Source organism: Glandiceps talaboti, chromosome 10 (genome assembly GCF_964340395.1).
Source record: "Glandiceps talaboti chromosome 10, keGlaTala1.1, whole genome shotgun sequence".
In the NCBI taxonomy this organism is placed as follows: Eukaryota; Metazoa; Hemichordata; class Enteropneusta; family Spengelidae; genus Glandiceps; species Glandiceps talaboti.
Genome location: NC_135558.1, coordinates 24,348,443 through 24,370,828, shown reverse-complemented (window position 1 = coordinate 24,370,828; position 22,386 = coordinate 24,348,443). Strand labels below are relative to the sequence as shown.

The following is a 22,386-nucleotide window of genomic DNA, read 5'->3' as shown; positions in this document are numbered from 1 at the left end:
TTACTAAGATCTTCAAGACCCCAATATTCTTGTCAAAATTGTCAATTTTGGGTGAAAAAGTTATAAAATGACATTTTTGGACAAATTGACTAAATATATGAAAATATTTTTCATAACAATTTTCATTTTCAGTATTTGATTGCTATAAGTAATTAAATATCAACCAAGATCCTATAGATTGGACACCTTTTTAAGAATGTTGATTTTGGGTGAAATAAGTGAAAAAATGACATTATTGGTCAAATTTACCAAATATTTAATATCAATTTTGTTACAAGTATCCATGTTTGTTATAATGATACAACAAGCAATAAACGTCTACTGAGATCTTGGAAGACTTCAAGATTCTTGTTAAAAATGTGAAAAAATTTTTTAAAAAGGCATTTTTGGTCAATTATTTTCCATACAAAAATGTTCATTTTCAGTATTGTATTGCTATAAGTAATGAATATCAACTAAAACCCTGTACACTGGACACCTTTGTCAAGAACATTGATTTGGGGTGAAAAAAGTAAGAAAATCGCATTTTTGGTCAAATTTACCCATTATTTAATATTATTTTTCTTTACATGTATACATTGTACATATTTGTTATAATGATACAAAAAGCAATAAATATCTACCAAGATCTTGAACACCTCAATATTCATCGTTTTTTCAAGTACATAATGATGAGCGGTGATAATTTTTGTGTGCGCTAGCAAAATTGAATTTCAACATGGCGGAAGTTATTAACGGCTCTTATAACATCCTACAATGTAAATTTGTCAACTGTCCAAAGAAATTTCCACAAAATTTCACCAGAAATACATTTTTGAATACATGTCGTTGGTCATGGGAACGGTACAAGCATCAGAAGTACAATGTACCACTAAGTTTGTATGATCTCCCAATGGGGAATTTACGGGTGTTGTAGTGAAAGTCAGCAAAATACGTAACTTGTTGACTTGTAACCTACGCCCCTACTATCGCTGTGGGGACAATTTTTACCGACATAAAGAATTATTTGGTCATATTTTTTGTGGTAACGTTCAGTAATGAATAATACTCATACAAGTTCAATTTATACTGGTCAGTGGTGGGTAGAGTACACATAATCTGAGGATTTTCTGATCGGATTTTTAGCATGGGTTTTTTTAGAAAAAAATTCAAATTTCAACATGGCCGCAGTCAAAATTGTCTCCCCTAACATTTACGATGTAAATAAAGGCTCTGCTCATGACAATGTCTATTTAATTTCGACTTGGATAGCATTATTGACTACTAGTAGGTGGTTGTTGAATGTTGGTGTACGCTATGAAACAATCATATTACAGTGGCATACATTCAAATAGCTAGCTAGCTGCATATTTCCATTGATTGGTATGCATGATGGCAAAATAGCGTCACTTTGCCCATCTGATTTTGGTGCCGATACTACCGATTTATAGGCATTTTTTTTTTTACAGATTTAGAGAATAAATTTTGAGATAATTTTTTGTTGTCCGGTCAAATATAGAAATATATTTACAGAAGCTCATTTTTCAGAAAGTCTTGAGGCAATGAATTGAGATATTTTGGTACATTTCCACTTCTGGTGTGTGTGTGTGTGGGGGGGGGGGGGGAACTGTAGTGTCATAAACGGATTAGTGAGCTGTTAATTATTTTCATTCAAATTTAATACGACTGAAAATAACATTTTCTGCCAAATTTTCACCAATTTTGACCATTTAACCAGTATACAGAAGTTTTGTAGGAACATAAATGTTAGTATTTTGAATTTAGTTTGTTTATTTGTGATATGTCAATAAATAAACAACTCGTTTGTTCTATTAATATTTTATTACTTTAATCCTATTTCGGGTGTGTGAGTGTACATGTATGTATTTGCAAGTATGATGCAGACAATTTATTTTGCATTGAAATGAACCTTACATATATTTTTCAAAAATGAGCGACTGTAAGTATTTTTATATCAATTTTATCACACCACACCCATTCTCACCTTATGTGAGTGAGGGAGCTGGAGCTGGTAGAGAACAAACAATCCCATGAGGCCAATGGTGGTGAAAAAGTTAAATGTGTTCCACATGCAATGTGGGTTTGTCATATCTTTATTGATCTCGAAGAACTCAGATATAAAATGTTTAGAGTTATCAACAAAACACTGATCATTAACAAGAGATAAATTAAAATGCCAATTACCTTACCACGGGGAATGTCACTAGTTTTGAAACCGACACAAATTAAACAGTGATCACAACTGTACAACTCTTCAATCCTCGCTTTGGTTATTTTAGGTACAGTAGAAGAGGGCACTAAAATATAATCAATCATACTAGCCAACTGGCCTCTCCTGCAGGTGTAATGCCGCTTTGAGGGATTACATAACTGCCAAATGTCATACAAATCCCTAGTCTTGCTGCTAGACGTTCGGGCTTTCATTCGATGCTATAACTATGAGCGAACGAAGTTCGCATGTGAGGGCTCACCCGAACAGTCTAGCGAATGTCATTTTCAGACCGGACATTCCATTGAGATTACGATAAGCGGTGGGTTGGGCCATATATGCATATATATACTTTAATATATTCAATCTCTGCATGCAGGTGTTGACAAACACATTTATGTCATTACTATGTCTTATCAGTTTATGGTAATTGTGTTTGATGAGTGTGTAGACGTTGTCATTCACACATTTTAGTTAACGCATTGGTGGTTATTTTTACAAGCCCCTCCTTAAGATGAATATGCATGAACATTTAGCTATTGTCCTCTGTTTGTGCTTGTCGCTAATACGGTTCTCTGATTGGCAGTTATTTATATCCTGATGACATTCGCTAGACCTCGGATGTTCCATCCTCGATAGCGTTGTTCGGCTGTGTGTCGTATTTTATCGGAAGAACATCCGAGGGCTAGCTGATAGACTAACAAATCCCATGCCAGCATGACTTGCCTAATGCTATCAAGTGCTCGATGATGATAATTAACTATATTTTTCCCAACTTTGTCTACATTCACATCTTGGACTGTATTAAAGTCCACACAAACAACAACTGCTGCAACTAAAAATATGAAGAGTTTTATTCATATCATCATAAAATGCAGGATTATCATCATTTGGAGTTTGTAGAGGTGTGTCTCATTCGCTTTGGGGGTTAGGTAAAATTCGTCAAGTTTGTAGAGAGGTGTCTCATTCGCTTTGGCAGTTAGGTAAAATTCGTCAAGTTTGTAGAGAGGTGTCTCATTCGCTTTGGCAGTTAGGTAAAATTCGTCAAGTTTGTAGGGATGTGTCTCATTCACTTTAGCAGTTAGGTAACATTCGTCAAGTTTGTAGGGAGGTGTCTCATTCACTTTGGCGGTTAGGTCAAATTCAGAAGGGAGGCGTCTCATTCACTTTGGTGGTTAGGTCAAATTCAGAAGGGAGGCGTCCCATTCACTTTGGCGGTTAGGTAAAATTCAGAAGGGAGGCGTCTCATTCACTTTGGTGGTTAGGTAAAATTCAGAAGGGAGGTGTCTCATTCACTTTGGCGGTTAGGTAAAATTCAGAAGGGAGGCGTCTCATTCACTTTGGCGGTTAGGTCAAATTCAGAAGGGAGGTGTCTCATTCACTTTGGCGGTTAGGTCAAATTCAGAAGGGAGGCGTCTCATTCACTTTGGTGGTTAGGTCAAATTCAGAAGGGAGGCGTCTCATTCACTTTGGCGGTTAGGTAAAATTCAGAAGGGAGGCGTCTCATTCACTTTGGTGGTTAGGTAAAATTCGTCAAGTTTGTAGAGAGGTGTCTCATTCACTTTGGTTGTTAGGTAAAATTCGTCAAGTTTGTAGGGAGGTGTCTCATTCACTATGGCAGTTAGGTAAAATTCACCAAGTTTGTAGAGAGGTGTCTCATTCACTATGGCAGTTAGGTAAAATTCGTCAAGTTTGTAGAGAGGTGTCTCATTCACTTTGGCAGTTAGGTAAAATTCGTCAAGTTTGTAGGGAGGTGTCTCATTCACTATGGCAGTTAGGTAAAATTCGTCAAGTTTGTAGAGAGGTGTCTCATTCACTATGGCAGTTAGGTAAAATTCGTCAAGTTTGTAGAGAGGTGTCTCATTCACTATGGCAGTTAGGTAAAATTCGTCAAGTTTGTAGAGAGGTGTCTCATTCACTTTGACGGTTAGGTAAAATTCGTCAAGTTTGTAGAGAGGTGTCTCATTCACTTTGGCGGTTAGGTAAAATTCGTAAAGTTTGTAGAGAGGTGTCTCATTCACTATGGCAGTTAGGTAAAATTCGTCAAGTTTGTAGAGAGGTGTCTCATTCACTTTGGCGGTTAGGTAAAATTCGTCAAGTTTGTAGAGAGGTGTCTCATTCACTATGGCAGTTAGGTAAAATTCGTCAAGTTTGTAGAGAGGTGTCTCATTCACTATGGCAGTTAGGTAAAATTCGTCAAGTTTGTAGAGAGGTGTCTCATTCACTATGGCAGTTAGGTAAAATTCGTCAAGTTTGTAGGGAGGTGTCTCATTCACTATGGCAGTTAGGTAAAATTCGTCAAGTTTGTAGAGATGTGTCTCATTCACTTTGGCAGTTAGGTAAAATTCGTCAAGTTTGTAGGGAGGTGTCTCATTCACTTTGGCGGTTAGGTAAAATTCGTCAAGTTTGTAGAGAGGTGTCTCATTCACTATGGCAGTTAGGTAAAAATCATCAAGTTTGTAGAGAGGTGTCTCATTCACTTTGGCAGTTAGGTAAAATTCGTCAATTTTGTAGAGAGATGTCTCATTCACTTTGGCAGTTTATAGGTAAAATTCGGAAACTTTTAGACCACACTAGCACTGAAAAAATGGTTCATGCTTTTGTGACGTCAAAGTTGGATTTTTGTAATAGTTTATTTTTTGGATTACCTGTGTATAAAATCAACAAACTTCAGCGTATTCAGCACTGCTCGGCCGGCTGGTTACCAGGAGGATGGGTCGTCATGCTGATATGACTACAATACTTAAAGAATTGCACTGGATCCCATTGAACTGGGGCGGATTCGTTTCAAGATTCTTTGTACTATGTTCAAAATTATCCATCATTGGGGTCGGATCTAATTGCTATTAATCAACCAGTACACAACACGAGAGAGTGTTGGAGTGAGATTGAAGCCCTTTCCTGTTAAGGTTCATGGAAAAAATCCTTCCAAATTATATGGTGATAGTGCTTTTACTGTATACGCAATAAAGCTGTGGAATCATCTTCCATCTGCTCTTCGGTTATTAGAGAATTTTGAAGCATTTAAGGCAAGTCTTAAAACGTTCTTATTTCATCAATGTTATTGTTGAAGTGGTTCAACAATAATGTTGGTGAAAGTTTTTGTTGTTGTTTTCTGTGGTGTGTCCTGTATTGTTTCTTTTGTTGTTTTTAATCAAACTGTTGTGATTTTATGATGTGTTGTCCTTGGCAGTTTTATCATGTATTTATTTTTATTTTATTTTTTGTCTGAATCTTGTTTTTAAGTTTTGTGATTTGTTATGTGCAGCGCATTGAGACATTTGTATGTAATGGTCTTTAAACAATATATCATTATTATTACTACTGCTGGCTTGGTGTCTCACTTATTATGGCGACAGCTGTAAGCTCCACCTTTGGGAGCTAACAATGAACTTAATTAACTGAATAGTTTGGATTTGGAATAGTGTCACTACCCTAGCAAGAATCTCTGTAATGACAGGCCATACTTACCTTGGATATGGACCTTAACATGAGATTCTTGACATAATAACATCAAGAAATCTCTTGGTAACTTACCTTCCATCAGTCACATCTCCAGCCTGTTCATGTGACTCTCTATTCCACTGTTCTGGCTGTGATTGAGACTCAGTGCCTTGTCTATCATAGTTTTCATATGGATCCCTTACATGGTGTCCTGTTTGTGGATCATAGTACCGTCTATTGTATTCATCTCTGTATGCCTCATTGTATTTGTAATCTTCATAATACCTTCTGTCATAGTAATTCCCACTTCTGTATGGCCTGCCATACTCATCATATTCTGAAAGCGCACATCAAATAGTACAACTTATAACTACGAAGCATTTGCAATCAAAAGCATACATGTAGTTCCAGAGGTGCCATATGGCTATAAGTTTAGGGTTGTCAAAATTCATTTATAGAGGTCATGGTTGTGTAGAGATAAAATAAGATGTATTTAGCTAAGGGTTGGGACACAATTGGTATATCAAAGGACCATGGTAGCTGTCGCATGAAGTTGCAAATGAAAAAACTCACTTTACTTGCTTAGTCAATTTAACTCTTCACCACCATTGGCTTCATGGGATTGTTTGTGCTCCTTCAGCCCCCCTCACAAACATAAGGTAACAGTGAGTGTTATGTAATCAAATTGATATAAAAATACTTAGAGTTGCACATTTTTAAAAAATAAGGTATCATTTGAAACAATGAAAGCAAAATAAATTTTCTACCCCATACTTGCAAATACATACATTGAAATGTCACATACACAACAAACATATAGATTAAAATAATAAAATATTAATAAAACAAACATGGGTTGTTTATTTATTGACATATCACAAATAAACAAAATATTTATGTTACAAACAAAATTCAAAATACCAACATTATGTCCTACAAAAATTTTGTATATTGGTTAAATGGTCAAAATTGATGAAAATTTGGCAGAAAATGTTATTTCTAATTGTATTAAATTTGAATGAAAATAATTAACGGCTCACTAATATGTTCAAGTATGTCTGAGTTATGGCTGAAAATTCACAAACAAAATGGCTGCTCGGCAGCCATATTGGATGGTATCACGACAACAATGGATATGCACATGTATGTCATAGAACACTGTGCTAATACCAACTTTGAATGAGATCTGTTCAAGCATGTCTGAGTTATGGCTTTGGACATGGAAAATTCGCAAACAAAATGGCTGCTAGGTGGCCATATTGGATCGTATCACAACAACAATGAATATGCACATGTACATTTGTATGTCATATGTCATAGAACACTATCCTAATACTAACTTTGAATGAGATCTGTTCAAGCATGTCTGAGTTATGGCTTTGGACATGGAAAATTCGCAAACAAAATGGCTGACAGGCAGCCAGATTGGATCGTATCACGACAACAATGAATATGCACATGTATATCATAGAACACTGTCCAACTTTGAATGAGATCTGTTCAAGCATGTCTGAGTTATGGCTTTGGACAGGGAAAATTCGCAAACAAAATGGCTGTTAGGTGGCCATATTGGATCGTATAATGACAACAATGAAGATGCAAATGTATGTCATAGAAAACTATCCTAATACCATCTTTGAATGAGATCTGTTAAAGCATGTCTGAGTTATGGCTTTGGACAGGGAAAATTTGCAAACAAAATGGCTACTAGGCGGCCATATTGGATCATATCATGAAACAAATTGACGTGCATATGTATGCCATTGTATATTGTCCCTGTACCAAGTCTGAAAAAATTGGTCCAGGCATCTCCAAGAAACGGCTCTGGATGGACAGATGGACAGACGGAACCCAATCCATAAGTCCCTGTCCCCGACTTCATCCGGCTGGGACTAATTAGGCCTGACTGGGTGCCTACTATTAAAAGGGATTCACTACATGTATGTCTCATTAATTATAGAAATTATCATTAATTATGCAAGCCACGCCCACCAAAAACTAATCAGCGCTACGTTACAGCCCGATAATGCCACATAGTAAATTGTAAAACATTTGCTTCAGTACTTTTTGAGATATCAGTGGAACAAAATTGTAGACAGACAGACATCCCCACGACATTACCTCCCATACGGGAGCTAAAAAGGGAGAAACACACCAGACCAAAATTCAGAGTACTCTGGCCTTGCCCTGGATTTCAGCCCAATATAATAAGTACATTGTAGTTTGATACAATTTTTTTTACATCCATGTTAAAAAATAAAGTTGCCCAGTATGGTAAACAGCAAATGTACATGTATATAAATAAACTAACTTCTTCAGTAAGAATGATTTTGTCTTTCCTGTGTCTCATGAATAAATTCAGGAATAATTTGCTTTATGATAAAGTTTATCTTTTATATTCTGGGTTATTGTCACACCAAACAAATACTCATTCATGTACACATTAGTGTAAAAGAGAGGTTGTTTGTTCAGTGTGGATAATAAACCAGTAGATGAGAGATAAAGAAAATTATGGCAGTAATTGATACCCCTGGTGGTTATGAGATTAGGGGTGTTTGAATTTAGATTAGAGGAGAAGAATGGACAAGATGTCTTTTTTAGTCAATAAAGATAAAATTATATACAGCTGAAAGATAGAAACCTAGCTTGGGAAAGAAGAAAAAACAGTTTTATATCACCTCAAAAATCAATTAGTCAAGTGATCAATATCACACACAAAATAAATTTTATTTCACCACAAAACTTATTCATTCAATCAATCAATCATTCCACCAAATAACCAATCAATCAATCAATTAATCAATCAACCAATCAATCAATTTCATGCCCGCTTTTCCCTGTGGCAAGGGTTTATTTATAGCATAAAATGAGACTCAAATACTCTGTGAACTTACCATAGTAATCTCTGGATCTGCCATAGTAATCTCTTTGATAACCATATGATCTATTGTAGGGATCATCATAGTCATATCCATATTCCCGTCCCCTCCTATAGTATCTGTCTTGTTCATAGCCTTGTCGAGAGTGAGGTCTTTCATATTCTTGCCCTTGTCTTGAATATGGACGTCCATACTGGTCATACTGATCTCGCCGATACTGGTCATCAAATGAATCATAGCTTTGTCTAGATAATGGTCTATCATAGTGTGGGTCATGCCCCTGGTGGTGTGGTTGCTGGAGATATCTTTTATCATCTGGATATTGCACAGATCCACTAGGGAAATGGTTTCTTGGGGGCTGTTGGGGTAAGTATTGTTGATCCTTTGTGTCCTGGTAATGACTCTGGTCTGGACGAGATATTCTCTGTACCTGTTCAATTTGATTCCATTGTTGTTGATACTGAGGTGTGTGTTGCTGCTGTTTACTAGATGCCTCTTGCTGCAAGGGCAAATTCTGTCCCTCTTGCAGTATCTCTTGTTCCAACTGTTTCACTTGTTGCACTGGGGCTTGACTACCTAACTGCTGTTGTTGAATTGCTGGTTCTGTAACTGGTTTTAGAAGAGCAGCAGTAGGTTGATGTATCTGACTGGCACTGCTTGTAAGTGCTTTGGGTTGGTGACTATTTGGATTATTTGCTTGGGTGACTGTGTTCATGAAGTTAAGATTTTCAAGCTTCTCAACAGCCTTGTTTACCAAGTGTTTAGAATTACCATCACTACTAGCATATACAGACTGGCTACTTCTAGTATCACTGGTTTGGACAGAAGGAACAGACACTGGCATTACACTAGGAACAGGATTATGGGATAAAGGCACAGCTGACGGGACTGTGGGAATTGGAACAGGGGTTGGAACTTGCTGTGTCTGACTAGCTGGCATTAACAATAGAGGTCTACTGGCTGGGAAAGCTTGACTGGTCTGATCTGGTTGTGGGGGTTGAGAAGTCACTGAATTTTGAGAGCTTGGTGTACTGGATGTTGTCGAAACAGGAGGAGCTAAAACTATGGTACTAGGAAGTGACGGTATACTGTCAGTGGCCCATAGACTAGTAGGTGGAGATGGTTGAATATATGCTCTGAGATTTTCTTGTCTTATCTTTGCTGATGCTGGATGCCCTTGGTCTTGGGGTTTTCTGCCATCATTTCCATGTTGATTGCGAGTCAGGATTGGTTGCGTAAGGTCTGTATTGACACCAAGTGGAATGATATTTTCACCCTGTTGTTTCTGTTCTCCCAATGCTGGTTTCTGTGCTTGTTGGAAAGAGGTTTCAAGTGGAAGTTTAGAAAGTGGTAATGTTGTAATAACTGATTGAGAAATAGGGTCTGGTTGAAAAGGAGGTCCTCCTAAATATCCTATAGTGTCTCTTGATATGACTTCCTTCTGTGGTATACTTGCTGCTGGTATGCTAGGAGGGATGTTTTGTTCAATAGGTGCTGGTATTCCATGGCTTATAGGATATCCTGGCCCACTTGGTGGCTGGAAAGGACTTCCATCTCTGTCATGATTAATGTTTTGTAGTACATCTCGACCTAGGGATCGTGGGCTGAGTGGAGGACCATCATCTACAGTTATTTGTGAAGCTACTGAAGGGGGATCAGTATATATAATGGCTGTTGTCTTAGATATTTCTGAAGGAATACTCCCTTGAGGTCCATGACCTGGGAAGTCTGGCATCTGTTCTCTCATACCGTAACTTGGTTGATTACATTCACCAGAAGTGTTAGTCTGAGTTTGTAGAGCATGTTGTTCTCTGCGGTTGTCACATTGTTGTATTATAGGTGCTAATTCGAATTTGTGAGGAGTTGGTGGTTTTGATATTATAGAACCAGGAGATGTTGGCATATGTGGTGACTGTTCTCTGGGACTTGCACCTCTTTGTTGAGAGTCACTCTGGCTGCGGTCAGGTTTTGGTATTTGTGGCTCTTCTGTTGTGTCAGTTTCTGGTAGTGCAGATTCTCTCTGATGGGACAAACGGTGACCAGTTCCACCACTATGACTACTCTTGTTTGATTCAATAGAAGAGGTGCGTCCATGCCTTAGATTCAGTTCACCAAGGGAAGGCATACCACTGCTAGTACTACTATGATTACTCTTAATTGAGTCAACAGATGAAGCCCGTCCTGGTCTGACAGACTGATCACTAGTTGATGGTATGATATCTGCTATTGCAGGACTACCTCGGCTATGTGGCTCTGACCATGCACCTTCTGGTGCTGTGAATATTATGGGACCTGATAAACTATCCATACTTCCAGTATCAGAGAGTCTTTCACTCACAGTCTTGTGATGATGATCTCCTGTCACAGGAGGTGCCTGGTTTGGTACTCCTTGAATAAGATCTGGGTTATAATACTGGGCAGCTGCTTGCGACACGGCTGCTGTATCTGATTGGATAAAAGACAAAGTTGTACAAGCGTAAGAACACAAATTATCTCTACTGGTAGCAATTTACAAAAGTATAATCACCTGTTATCTAAACTCTCTCTAGCCAATTACTTGGTTTCATTACAATTTCTCTAACATATACATACATGTATACATGTACACGTATGTATGTGTCTCTTTCAGTCTTTCAGTATTTAGATGGAACACTTTATACATTGTTAGTTTCCTTTACATTCAACTGTAACTTGTAGAAGGATAACCCTGCTATTACTGGTTTGAAGCCCACTAAGATGCTTTGATAAATTTACATGTACCTAGTCATCATAACAAAATAGCATCAATGGTATTGCACACAACTGATATAAAAAGTCATAAAGAAGGTATACCTTCATACATAGTTTTGTCAAGTAGTTTTAAAGTTTGAATTTTTTACCAAAATAATATGCATATTAATAATTGTACAATCTTTTCATCAACAGCTCTTCATCTATACCCCACAAACATCTGGTTACACTGAAAAGAAAACTGATCAGATGAAATATCACTCTTTTGGGCATAACTTGCATTTCATTGATCTTATCATTTTCATTTGGACAATTTTCATCTACACACCCTAAGTAAAGTCCCTACCAAATACCAAGACAATCGGTCTGGCAGTTTTGACTTTACATGTACATGGTTCACATCCACACATACATATGTACGTACGTACGTACATACATCCATCCACCCATACGTACATACATACATGTGTGCGTGTATGCGTACGTACATACATACACCGACAGACATACACACATACATATCATATGTACATACGTACATACATACATGTACATCCATCCACCCATACATACGTACGTACGTACGTACGTACATACATACATACATAGTAAACATACATACATACATACATACGATGCTCTTGGTGGTATTAGTGATTGGTGTACTGAAAACAAAATGTGCCCTAACATTGACAAGACAAAATGTATGCTAATTACAACTCGTCAAGTAGTGACTTGAATGTGAAACTGGATGATTATGATATTGAAAATGTTCTAAGTGAAAAGTTGTTGGGAATAGTCATAAACAATGATTTGTCATGGTCTTCACATGTAAACAATATTGTGAAGAAAATTAAATCTAAGTTTAATCTCTTGGCGCGAATAAAGTGCTTCCTTCCAGAATCGGCACAGCGACAATACTATAATAGCTTTATTTTACCTCACTTTGATTACTGACAAGCAGTATGGGGCTGCTGCAGCAAGATCGACAACACCCGATTAAATAGTCTACTGAAACGTTCCATGAGGCTTATTTTAAATTGTGACGCCGGCATATCTCCCACCGAGATGCTAATCAGGATAAACTGGTATCCACTCTCCTATCGTTACAAATTTAATAACGTTGTTTCAGTTTATAAAGCATTACATGGCCAATATCCCACTTATATCAGTCAATTACTTTCACCATATAGACCTAGTCGGTCTTTGCGCTCAGTTACAAATCACTCGTTACTAGTCCCATTTGCCAGAACAAATGTTTTTAAGGAATCATTTCGAGTAGCAGCGCCTACACTCTACAATAAACTACCGGCTGCAATAAGATCTATTACTAATATTAGAAGTTTCAAAATTGCGTGTCATAAACATTACTTTCAGGGTTTCATAGATGACAATGTAAATTTTTAGTATGGTCGTATTTTTTCTGTCACTTGCTGTTTGTATTTTGTCTGTTGGACGTTTTGTGTCGTTATTGCATTTTTTTGCAATTTGTATGTAGTCTCCTTTTCTGTCATTGTATTTTAATAGTTCTTTCTTATTCTCGACCCTCATGAAAAAAGGCTGTTACCTATGAGGCTATCGAGTTTAAATAAAGTTTATTATAATTATTATTATTATTATACATACATACACACATACATACATACATACATACATACATATGTACGCACGCATACATGTAGACAGACAGACAAATGTCATTTCTCTATGCCTACAGCACTACTGAACCTGTGTTTACATGTAACTGCACTACACAGTACATGTATATCTAATGAACCAATGTAAGATTTGTATGTTGTACCTTCATTTTACTTACCTTTCGTATCTTCTCTGGCACCTAATTTTGCAGCTAAATCTTCTGATATCGGTTGGGGTACTGGCTGAAGAGGTTGACTCACTTCAACCATACATTGCTGTACTTGATGCTCTGGTTGATTCTTAAATGAAAATTGTTGACTACTATCTGGCAGTACCTCTGCCATTGCACTAGGTTGAGCTTCATTTGTTTGGATATGCTTCACTTCAGGTGCTACATTTTCAAGGATTTGTACTTGATTCATTGGCGTAGTATCAAACGAATCGATGTGTGGATTATACATGACTGTGTTTTGCTCCTCAATCAAGGTAAAATTGTTTTTCTTTGCTAATCCTTCCTGATATGGATCAATAAGAGTATTGTTTTCAATTTGTTGAAAGTTCCTATTGGGTTCATGGAATGGTTTCTGCTGACTTTCCGATGAATGCTGCAACAGTAGCTCTGGATTTAAAGACTGAGAATGGCTGTCAGGAACAATTGGTGAATACAGAACTGTCTCAGGTTGCTGTCTATTTTCAGGTTCAACATTTAATTGCTGCTCTTCCTGTAAAGGTACAGCAGTATCCCAAGCTTGGTTTTCTTGATTATGCATAATGTTCTGTTGTTCAAACATTGCACCACTATTACTCGCACTACAGGAATCACTTATATTACTGCTAGGACTTTGGCCATCACTTCTGGTTTGACTATGTGAAAGATGACTGCGTCCACTGGAATTGAGGAAAGCTGTATCTGTATCTGTATCTGTATCTGTATCACCAAAAAAGGCTGCTAAAGCTCCTGCAGAACTTGACCTAGACAAATCTTTGTTTTCTTGTGGAACTTTAAGTTGTTTTGTTTGTTCATGCTGTTGCCAGGCATTGTGCATATTTGGATCTCCACCTTCCTCAAAGTGTGAATATTTCTGTTCTAACCTAGGAAACACATTGCTCTGAGAAGCATACCCCTGCTGTGGAAGCATTTCATTTTGCTGGTGAGGTTGATTTTGTCCTTGCACATCAGAGTTTTGTTGTAAATATTGTTCATTCTGTAGCACTTGTGGTTGTCTCTGTTCTTCCAAACTATGCTGTTGGTCATATGGAGGCTGTTGATTGTATATCCCTTGCTGGTTCCAGTCCTGTCCCCACTGCCCCTGATGCTGCTGATGTTGTTGCTGGGACTGTCCTACTGGCTGTTCAACTACTTGCTGCTGTGGGTGTTTTGAATCAGGATTAAGTGGATTAAACATTAGTGGTGAGGCTTGATTTTGAAAGGATGATGGGTCAAAGAACTGTGGTGAAGACTGTGGTGGAGGCTGTGGTGATTGTTGATTGGTGTTCAAAGCACCATACCCACTATTCCAATTCTGGCCATTTTGTTGGTTGTAGTATGGCCCTTGTTGTTGTTGTGGAGGTCCTGAAAACATATAAATATATCAAAATGTAATTCATATCTATTTGTATTCAGATACACAATTCTACATCTGTGATGCAATCATTTCACTTTGAACAATTTCCCAAGTACATGTAAACACCATAAGTAATGCTCCTACCAAATACCAAGTCAATTGGTTTGGCAGTTTTTCAGTTTGACACAGACACACAGACACACAGACACACACACACACACACACACACACACACACACAGTCAGCTAGAGACACCACACCATGCCTATAACACTACTGACCTTTATTAGTTCAGTTGTGCTTAAAAGTGATACGAGCACCGCAAGCGCATGTGTATGTCTATGTGGTTCTATATATTATCTATTCTAATGTACATGTACAGACATGATCTAAAAGACATTAGCCATGCATAATTGTTACAAAGCTACAAAGTAATTACATTACTCTGGAATACGATTTTTGGGTATCACATTTGTGATATCCAATGGTAGTAGTTGAAATCTGTCACTATCTGAAATTTTGCCATCCCAGCTATTTAAATACTACTGGCCAAAGTACCTACATTTGTATACACAGTGTTCTTGCGCGATAACAACCTGTCCTACATGTACATTATCGGCCTGCAGAAGCCATTTCAAGTCCAATTATTTCATCTTCTTCTTTATATACAGTAACGTCAATCAAGGTATTTATTTATTTATTTCTGTTCACTTTTTGCTAATGTGAAGGGGTCACGTGAGAAACATTTCACAATGCACATTGGCTAATGCGTGTCCTTATGCCAGGCGGTGGAGTATTACAGTTACCAGACCATACAATTAATTTGTAGGTGAGTTGCTACCAAGTAGGGGAAAATGTCAGTCATTACTAGTAAGTACTACTACTAATTTAATACTAGTCAATGGCTCACACCCAAACGACAACAAACATTTGTCAAGACTTACTAATAAACAGCTAGATAATTTAGGACTACTCAATTTCAACTTTAATAATATACTGTTTAAAATATGTCGGGACTTATCAATGGTGACGTACTAACTGCTCAAGCTTCGGGACGTACTCAAGGTCTAGCCTGGTCGTAATGGTATGGTCAGAGAACAATGAAGAACAGCTGAATCATTGTGCAAGGCCTACAATTTGTTTACAACTACGATGAACTTAATCCAAGATGCACAGGTCTTGGAATGTAAGAATTATATTTAAACTCCATTATTTTGTCACTGATGGTAATGAGCATATTTATTAGCTCTATGAGCATATTTATTAGCTCTTTACGGGCAATTCAAGAATATTCAGTTGATAGAGCAGATCAGGGTTTTACATCACTTTTTGGTTATGGGGGTCTTTGTGACACAAGGTCTGAAAATTTGGGGGTCACAGCTGGAAATCTGTGGGTCATTCACAAAACCAAGCAATTAATGTCTGTAAGATGGGGAAATAGTACAATGGAGCGATTGAAATAAGCCAGAACAGAATATTAAATTGATTTGGATGAAATTGAGAAGGCAAATGAAAATACAAATAATTAAGTTTAATTCACCCATGAGATAGGAACTTTGTTATAACACACATTTACATTTTTATCATTCGTAATTCAAATTCTAGAGATTTTGAAAGTACCTGTTCAATGCATCCCTGACAAACCATTCAAAGTTTGAACATGCATGAAATCGGCATTTATACATGATCGCAAGGGAGATCTTGTTTAGCCATTATATCATAACATAAACATGTTAACAGTTTGCAGTTGAGTTGAGTATGACAGTAACTATGATATTACATTGTCACTCATCTCTTGAGATTTCCTCCCGTTTGTTACCTGTCGGTCTGTAGTAAAGTCCAACTTCATGGACATCAAACACTATTTATGTGACTTCTAGAGTCTTGATTTCATGTAAGAGTTGAGTTTCTGAAATTTGAACACCCTTCAGAAAAAGAATTTTTTCCGTTTTGCTTTGAAACAAACGTCGCATTCCATGACATTACGGTCTGACAAGTAACAATCTGATTAAAATCCGATGTGTAAATAGGCTACGTTTCTTTTATTTACCTTTACTTCATCGTATTGCGTCTTATACATGCGTCTTTTGTCTTCCGGTTGTTCCCGGTGAGATAGGCGGTAACACCCGGAAGACAAAATACGTACGTAAAAGACGCAATTACAAGGACGCATGGAAGTACAACGTAGCCTATCTACACAACTGATTTTAACCCTGTGAACCCTGAGAGGGTATAAATTGGGTTTAAGTATCATGTAACATAACCCCTGGTGTCCAAACTGACCAAGGATGACCCAAGAAAACTATATATTCATGGAATCTATATATATCATATTTCCCAAAAATATGCAAATTTTTGTCACATGACCTCATTAAATATTCAAAATGGACGCCAAACCAGTAAAGTTATGAAATATTTTTCACATTTTTATAATTTGTATTGGTAAAAGTACAAAATTCTCAGTTTTTTATAGCATTTTAGCCCTCAATGTTACCAGCCTGTAGAATAATATAGAAATATTACATAATATGTAAAGATTTATGTATAAAATTTTGATTTTCACCCTGGTAAACATGTGGTAACTCGGTATTTTTGCATGCAATTCAAGGAGTGGAAGTACCGTATTGCAGGATTGTTTGAGTCCAAACTGACCAATAATGATGTGATGAAACCATATATTTTTGAACTGGTCATAAAAAAAGCATCCCAAAATATGCAAATATTGATCACGTGACCTCATTAGATATTCAAAATGGCTGCTATTACAGTCAAGTTATGGAATTTTATGCACATTTTTCAATTTGTATAAGTGAGAGTAAAATATTTTAAATTTTTTATTGTAATTTTAGCCCTCAATGTTGCAAGGCTGTGGAATAATATGAAAATATGACATCAGATGTAAAGATTTGGGCCAACAATCTTTGGTTTTAGTCATTGTGTACTCGGCAAACATACAGTAATTTGATATGTCGACATACCATTCAACAAGTGAAATAGTCATATTAAATGCCGGGGTGCCCGAGTCCAAACTGACCATGTTTTACCATACATAACCAAGTATTTTTGGATACATACAAAGACAGTGGTCCTAAAAATGTGCAAATTTTGGTCATGTGACCTCATTAAATATTCAAAATGGCTGCCATTACAGTCAAGTTATTGAATTTTTCACAAATTATTCAATTCATATTGGTGAAACCTGAAACATTCTTTATTTTTTCATTGCACTTTGTTGTTCAATGTTCATAAGCATGCAGAATTATATGCAAATATTTTATAATATGTAAATATTTGGGCACCAAATCTTTGTTTTTAGTCATGATGTACTGGGTAAACATATGATACATGTATATCTGTGTGACATGATGCAAAAAATGTAAATACATGTACAGTATAATATTACAATACAAGTGTGCTTGAGTCCAAACTGGCCAAGTGTCATCTGGTATAACCATATATTTGTGGAATCAAAATGCAACATGGATCCCAAAAATATGCAAATTTTTGGCTCATGACATCATTAAATATTCAAAATGGCCTCCAATACACAAATCATAGTTTTCTTGATATATTTTTTTCTGTATTTTGAAGGTGGACATAAGACTTTCTTGACTTTTCATATCATTCTATTGCTCATTATCACATGGTTGTGCCTTAGAATGCAAATATACAACAACAAACAATATCTATAACATAAAAATGATCTTTAATAATATTCATCAAGTGCTGAATGTAGGTAAATCTGAAACATCATCCCAGAATTCAACAAGTCATTAAGAATGACATAGTCCCCGCTATGATTGGGTTTTAAGGAACTGGCAGTTTATGTTGTCATTTTCTTGATATCACTACTCTGATCACTCAACAACACTTGTGAACCTAAATCAAACAGACTTAGATATGTTGTGTCTGCTGATTGGACATGGAACATGCCTACTCTTCAAGATGACATGATGGAATAAACCATTCAACAATAAAGGATGGGTCGGGTATGGGGGGGGGGGGGGACCTGTTCAAGCGTGTCTGAGTTATGGCTTTGGACATGGACAATTTGCAAATAAAATGGCTGCCAGGCAGCCATATTAGATCGTATCATAACGAAAATGGATATGCACATGTATGTCATAGAACACTGTCCTAATACCAACTTTGAATGAGATCTGTTTAAGCATGTCTGAGTTATGGCTTTGGACATGGAAAATTTGCAAACAAAATGGCTGCCAGGCAGCCATATTGGATCGTATCACGACAACAATGAATATTCACATGTATGTCATATAAAACTGTCCTAATAGCAACTTTGAATGAGATCTGTTCACGCATGTCTGAGTTATGGCTTTGGACATGGAAAATTCACAAACAAAATGGCTGCCAGGCGGGGGGGGGGGGGGGGGGGGGGGGGGAGAAAGGTAGGGGGGGGGGCTACTCAAAAATTTGTTCACAAAACTTCTGTACACGAAAATGGTGAGTAAACTGTAACACCAAATACAATTTTATTGTCAAAATTTCTGATAAATGAAAAATATGGTATAGAAAATACACAAATTGTCAAAATTTCTGATTATTGAAAATTATATTCCAGTGAATTTTGTGACGTCATCCCTCAACATTATTTCTGATAATGTACACTATTATTGCAGATGACATACATCGGCACCAAAACCCTGTGTAAATTTAATTCAATTTTACTTTTCACCATCTGCAAATTAACTGGTATTGGCAAAACTGTAAAATAATAACAATAATGCACGCCCTGCCAATCCATAATGGACTCAAGCAAACTTTGCACTCCATAATGTACTTGGCTGTCGCCTCGCACAATTATGTCATGCAAAGGTTGCTTTTGCCCAGTATCGGCTGGCAGGGTGTGCATTATTGTCTAAATATATAGAAAATGCAATCCCTGAATCACAGTTTTGTAGGATGTCATCTGGCCTGATAGAATTGTTGCAGTACATGTACTGGCATAAGATCTCACAGAAATGAGAAAACACTGCTATTGCGGATTCCCTTAACCCTTTCCACTGGGCAAAAAGTTGAATAGACATGAATCTACGTAAATCTACTGTATCTGCAGATCTCACATATGCGCTTCGTGTACTGAAGTATACGAACAGTATACTAGACATTAAGTCTGCCGAAATCTACAGTTCCGTAGACTAAGCGTACACTTAAGTCTTTTGTTCCAGCTTCCAGTCTTGTTTTGCACACTGTATATTTTACGTATTCGTTACGTATACGTACGTGCCGCCATTGTCGAATGTCTCTGAGTGTGGAGTTGTTCTCTTTTCACCGTTAGTCTATTTCTGCTAGGCCCTCGGGCTTTCCGATACGAGATGCTTGTCGTATCGGAAGTAAGAGGAATGCCCGAATGTCTCGCAGCTAGACTATGTATTATCACAGACAATTATAAGAAACTGTTTCTTGGTGTTATACGGCCGTGGAAGCGTACCAATCGGCACTACTCGGCAATGTTGTGGACGACTTGACTATTAACACCTAAAAATCAAATCACAGATAGTCTGTGATCAAAATGTAAATAGTGTGATCGCGTCCAACCTATGACAAAACTTACTCAAAACATCCGTTTGCATTTGATATTTTAGTGTTCTGTGACGTGCAAATTTGGTTTTCGATATAATTCACACCAAACATCGTTTTCGTTTCATTTTACAATGTTCGATATGTATCATTCAGACGTCTGTGTCATTTTCCTCCACAACTTTCGGACTTTTGCAAAGAGTTAAATCACCGTCAATGGTTAAAAATATGCCCGGTTAAAAACAAAGTTTTGATTTGCATATACCTTGTATAGAACAGTACAACAATGAAATATCAAAAGGCCAGCTGTCAGCTCATTATGGCTTTCATCACTAAATCGCGATATCCTGTACACTTGTGCGACTGATAAAATTTTCCATCATAATGTTAGTTTCGTTGAAAAAAACTTAGATATCCGAGCAATACACCTTCGCCGAAAAGACGAAAACGTCAGCCTGTGACTTCTCATCAGCGTCTCGTATTGATTAATGGATGTGAAGGTGAATTAAAACAAATGAAAATTGAACATTGGAGTACAACGTTCTATCGCCTGCCTCGCGGCCATGCATATTCTGCTGCCGTCCTGGATACATACAACTTGTTAGGTTATACATAGAAAAACAGATACAGTGTTGCAGTTTTAAGTGCAAGTCTAGTTTAAAGGAAATATAAGATATAATGACCATTAATTAAAATGTATTAGATAAATGGAACGCTCTTTTATACTGGGTCGTCAGGCCGGCCCTGGAGCACTGCATTTTGTCCTGGAACTTGAAAATGTACATGGGCCAGCACGAATATGACAGCAGAACCGATCTGCTGTAAGCCTACAACTGGTATTTCAAATGAATGTTCTTCAGTGGCTAGTATTAATGGGGAGACCATAGTGGTATCGGACACCGTTTCTCTCTAGAATTCCTGTGAACTTAGATGGTAAACAGTGATGTCACGTCTGCATATGCTCGAGATTGTTTTCAGTAAAGAGAAAGTAAAACGGCTCACCACTGACGGAAAAACAACAACATGTAAACAAGCAAACGAACAAACAAACAAACAAACAAACAAACAAACAAACAAACAAACACACAAACACACACACACAATACACACAATACACATACAAACTAACTTACAAAAACCGAATATCTTTCATACGCAAGTTTTGATGGTGCCCTACACAATTGATGACATTGCGTTTTGGGTCATTAAAAGGTTTTTTTTGTACATTCAGTGACCCCGTGTTCGTCATACAACAAGCATAAATATGTACTATTACAATTCCATATAGTCACTTTATTGCAGTCAGAGTCCCTTGGCCAAACATACAATTACAAACTTACCAAAATATGTTATAGTTCCATTAAATTATTTGCTTCTGACCTGATTTTTAAGGAGTGATAAATAAAGTCTCTGTAATTCATTTGTTTGATCAGCTGATAACAGTTTACACAACTGTATAACGATTGCTTGGTTTCGCGGCGAAACAACCCTCTGATTATGATCGTTGCTTTGAAGTTCAAATAGTTATTTGAAACACCAAACAACTTCAAGTGGGATGGGGATTGGGTATTTATTTTGGATTTTAACTTATAAAATAATTTGTATGTATGTATGTATGTATGTATGTATGTATGTATGTATGTATGTATGTATGTATGTATGGATGGATGGATGGTGAATCTATTTCTGCTTATACTAAACCTACCACAGACCCTCCACCAATATATTTGCAGTATGGTTCAGCACATCCTAATAAGTGTAAAGACTGTATTCCCTATTCACAATTACTTCGTTTACGTCGTATTTGTAGTAGCGATTTGGATTTCAGGGAAAGATCTGCTAAATTTTGCACGTACTTCCACCAACGGGGTTATCCAGTGTCGGTTACCAATGCGACTTTACAAAAGATGTCATCTTTGTCTATGGAAGCTTGTATCAAATCACATGATCACAAGAGTAATACCAATCGTCCCGTATTGGCTCTAACATACCATCCCTTTCCCACTACAGTTAAGAACATACTATACACGCATTTTAATATCTTACGTTCTAATAGGTTAACCAATTCATTATTTCGTGAAGCAGCTTGGCGTCGTGATACCAATCTAAGAGATACGGTGGTCCATACATGGATTGGAAGTTAATGCTGGTTTACGTTTATTTCCATGCAGTCGTACTCGATGTGGCACATGTTGTTTTTGCACATTTTGGCCTCTGATGATAAACTTCCCCTCGGAAAATTTCTTATTGATGTAAACAGTCCTCCAGCAGTTGACAAAATGACTGTATTGTACTCACTTTATTTCTGTATGTCATTTTTGTATGCTTTACCGTGCTTTCTATGACATGTTGTTATGCAATAAAGATGATTGAAAGATCG

The 22,386-nt window shown here is 37.0% G+C and overlaps 1 protein-coding gene across 1 annotated transcript in view; it reads right to left on the bottom strand.

The window, feature by feature from the left end:
- LOC144440768 (uncharacterized) overlaps positions 1-22,386 on the bottom strand; it is a 176,060-nt gene that overhangs the window by 126,484 nt on the left and 27,190 nt on the right. The window contains exons 3-5 of the mRNA XM_078130147.1: positions 13,079-14,473; positions 8,548-10,977; positions 5,747-5,990 (exon numbers count right to left, since the gene is read on the bottom strand). Coding sequence (XP_077986273.1) covers positions 5,747-5,990; positions 8,548-10,977; positions 13,079-14,473 — 4,069 coding nt within the window. The remainder of the gene's footprint in view (positions 1-5,746; positions 5,991-8,547; positions 10,978-13,078; positions 14,474-22,386) is intronic.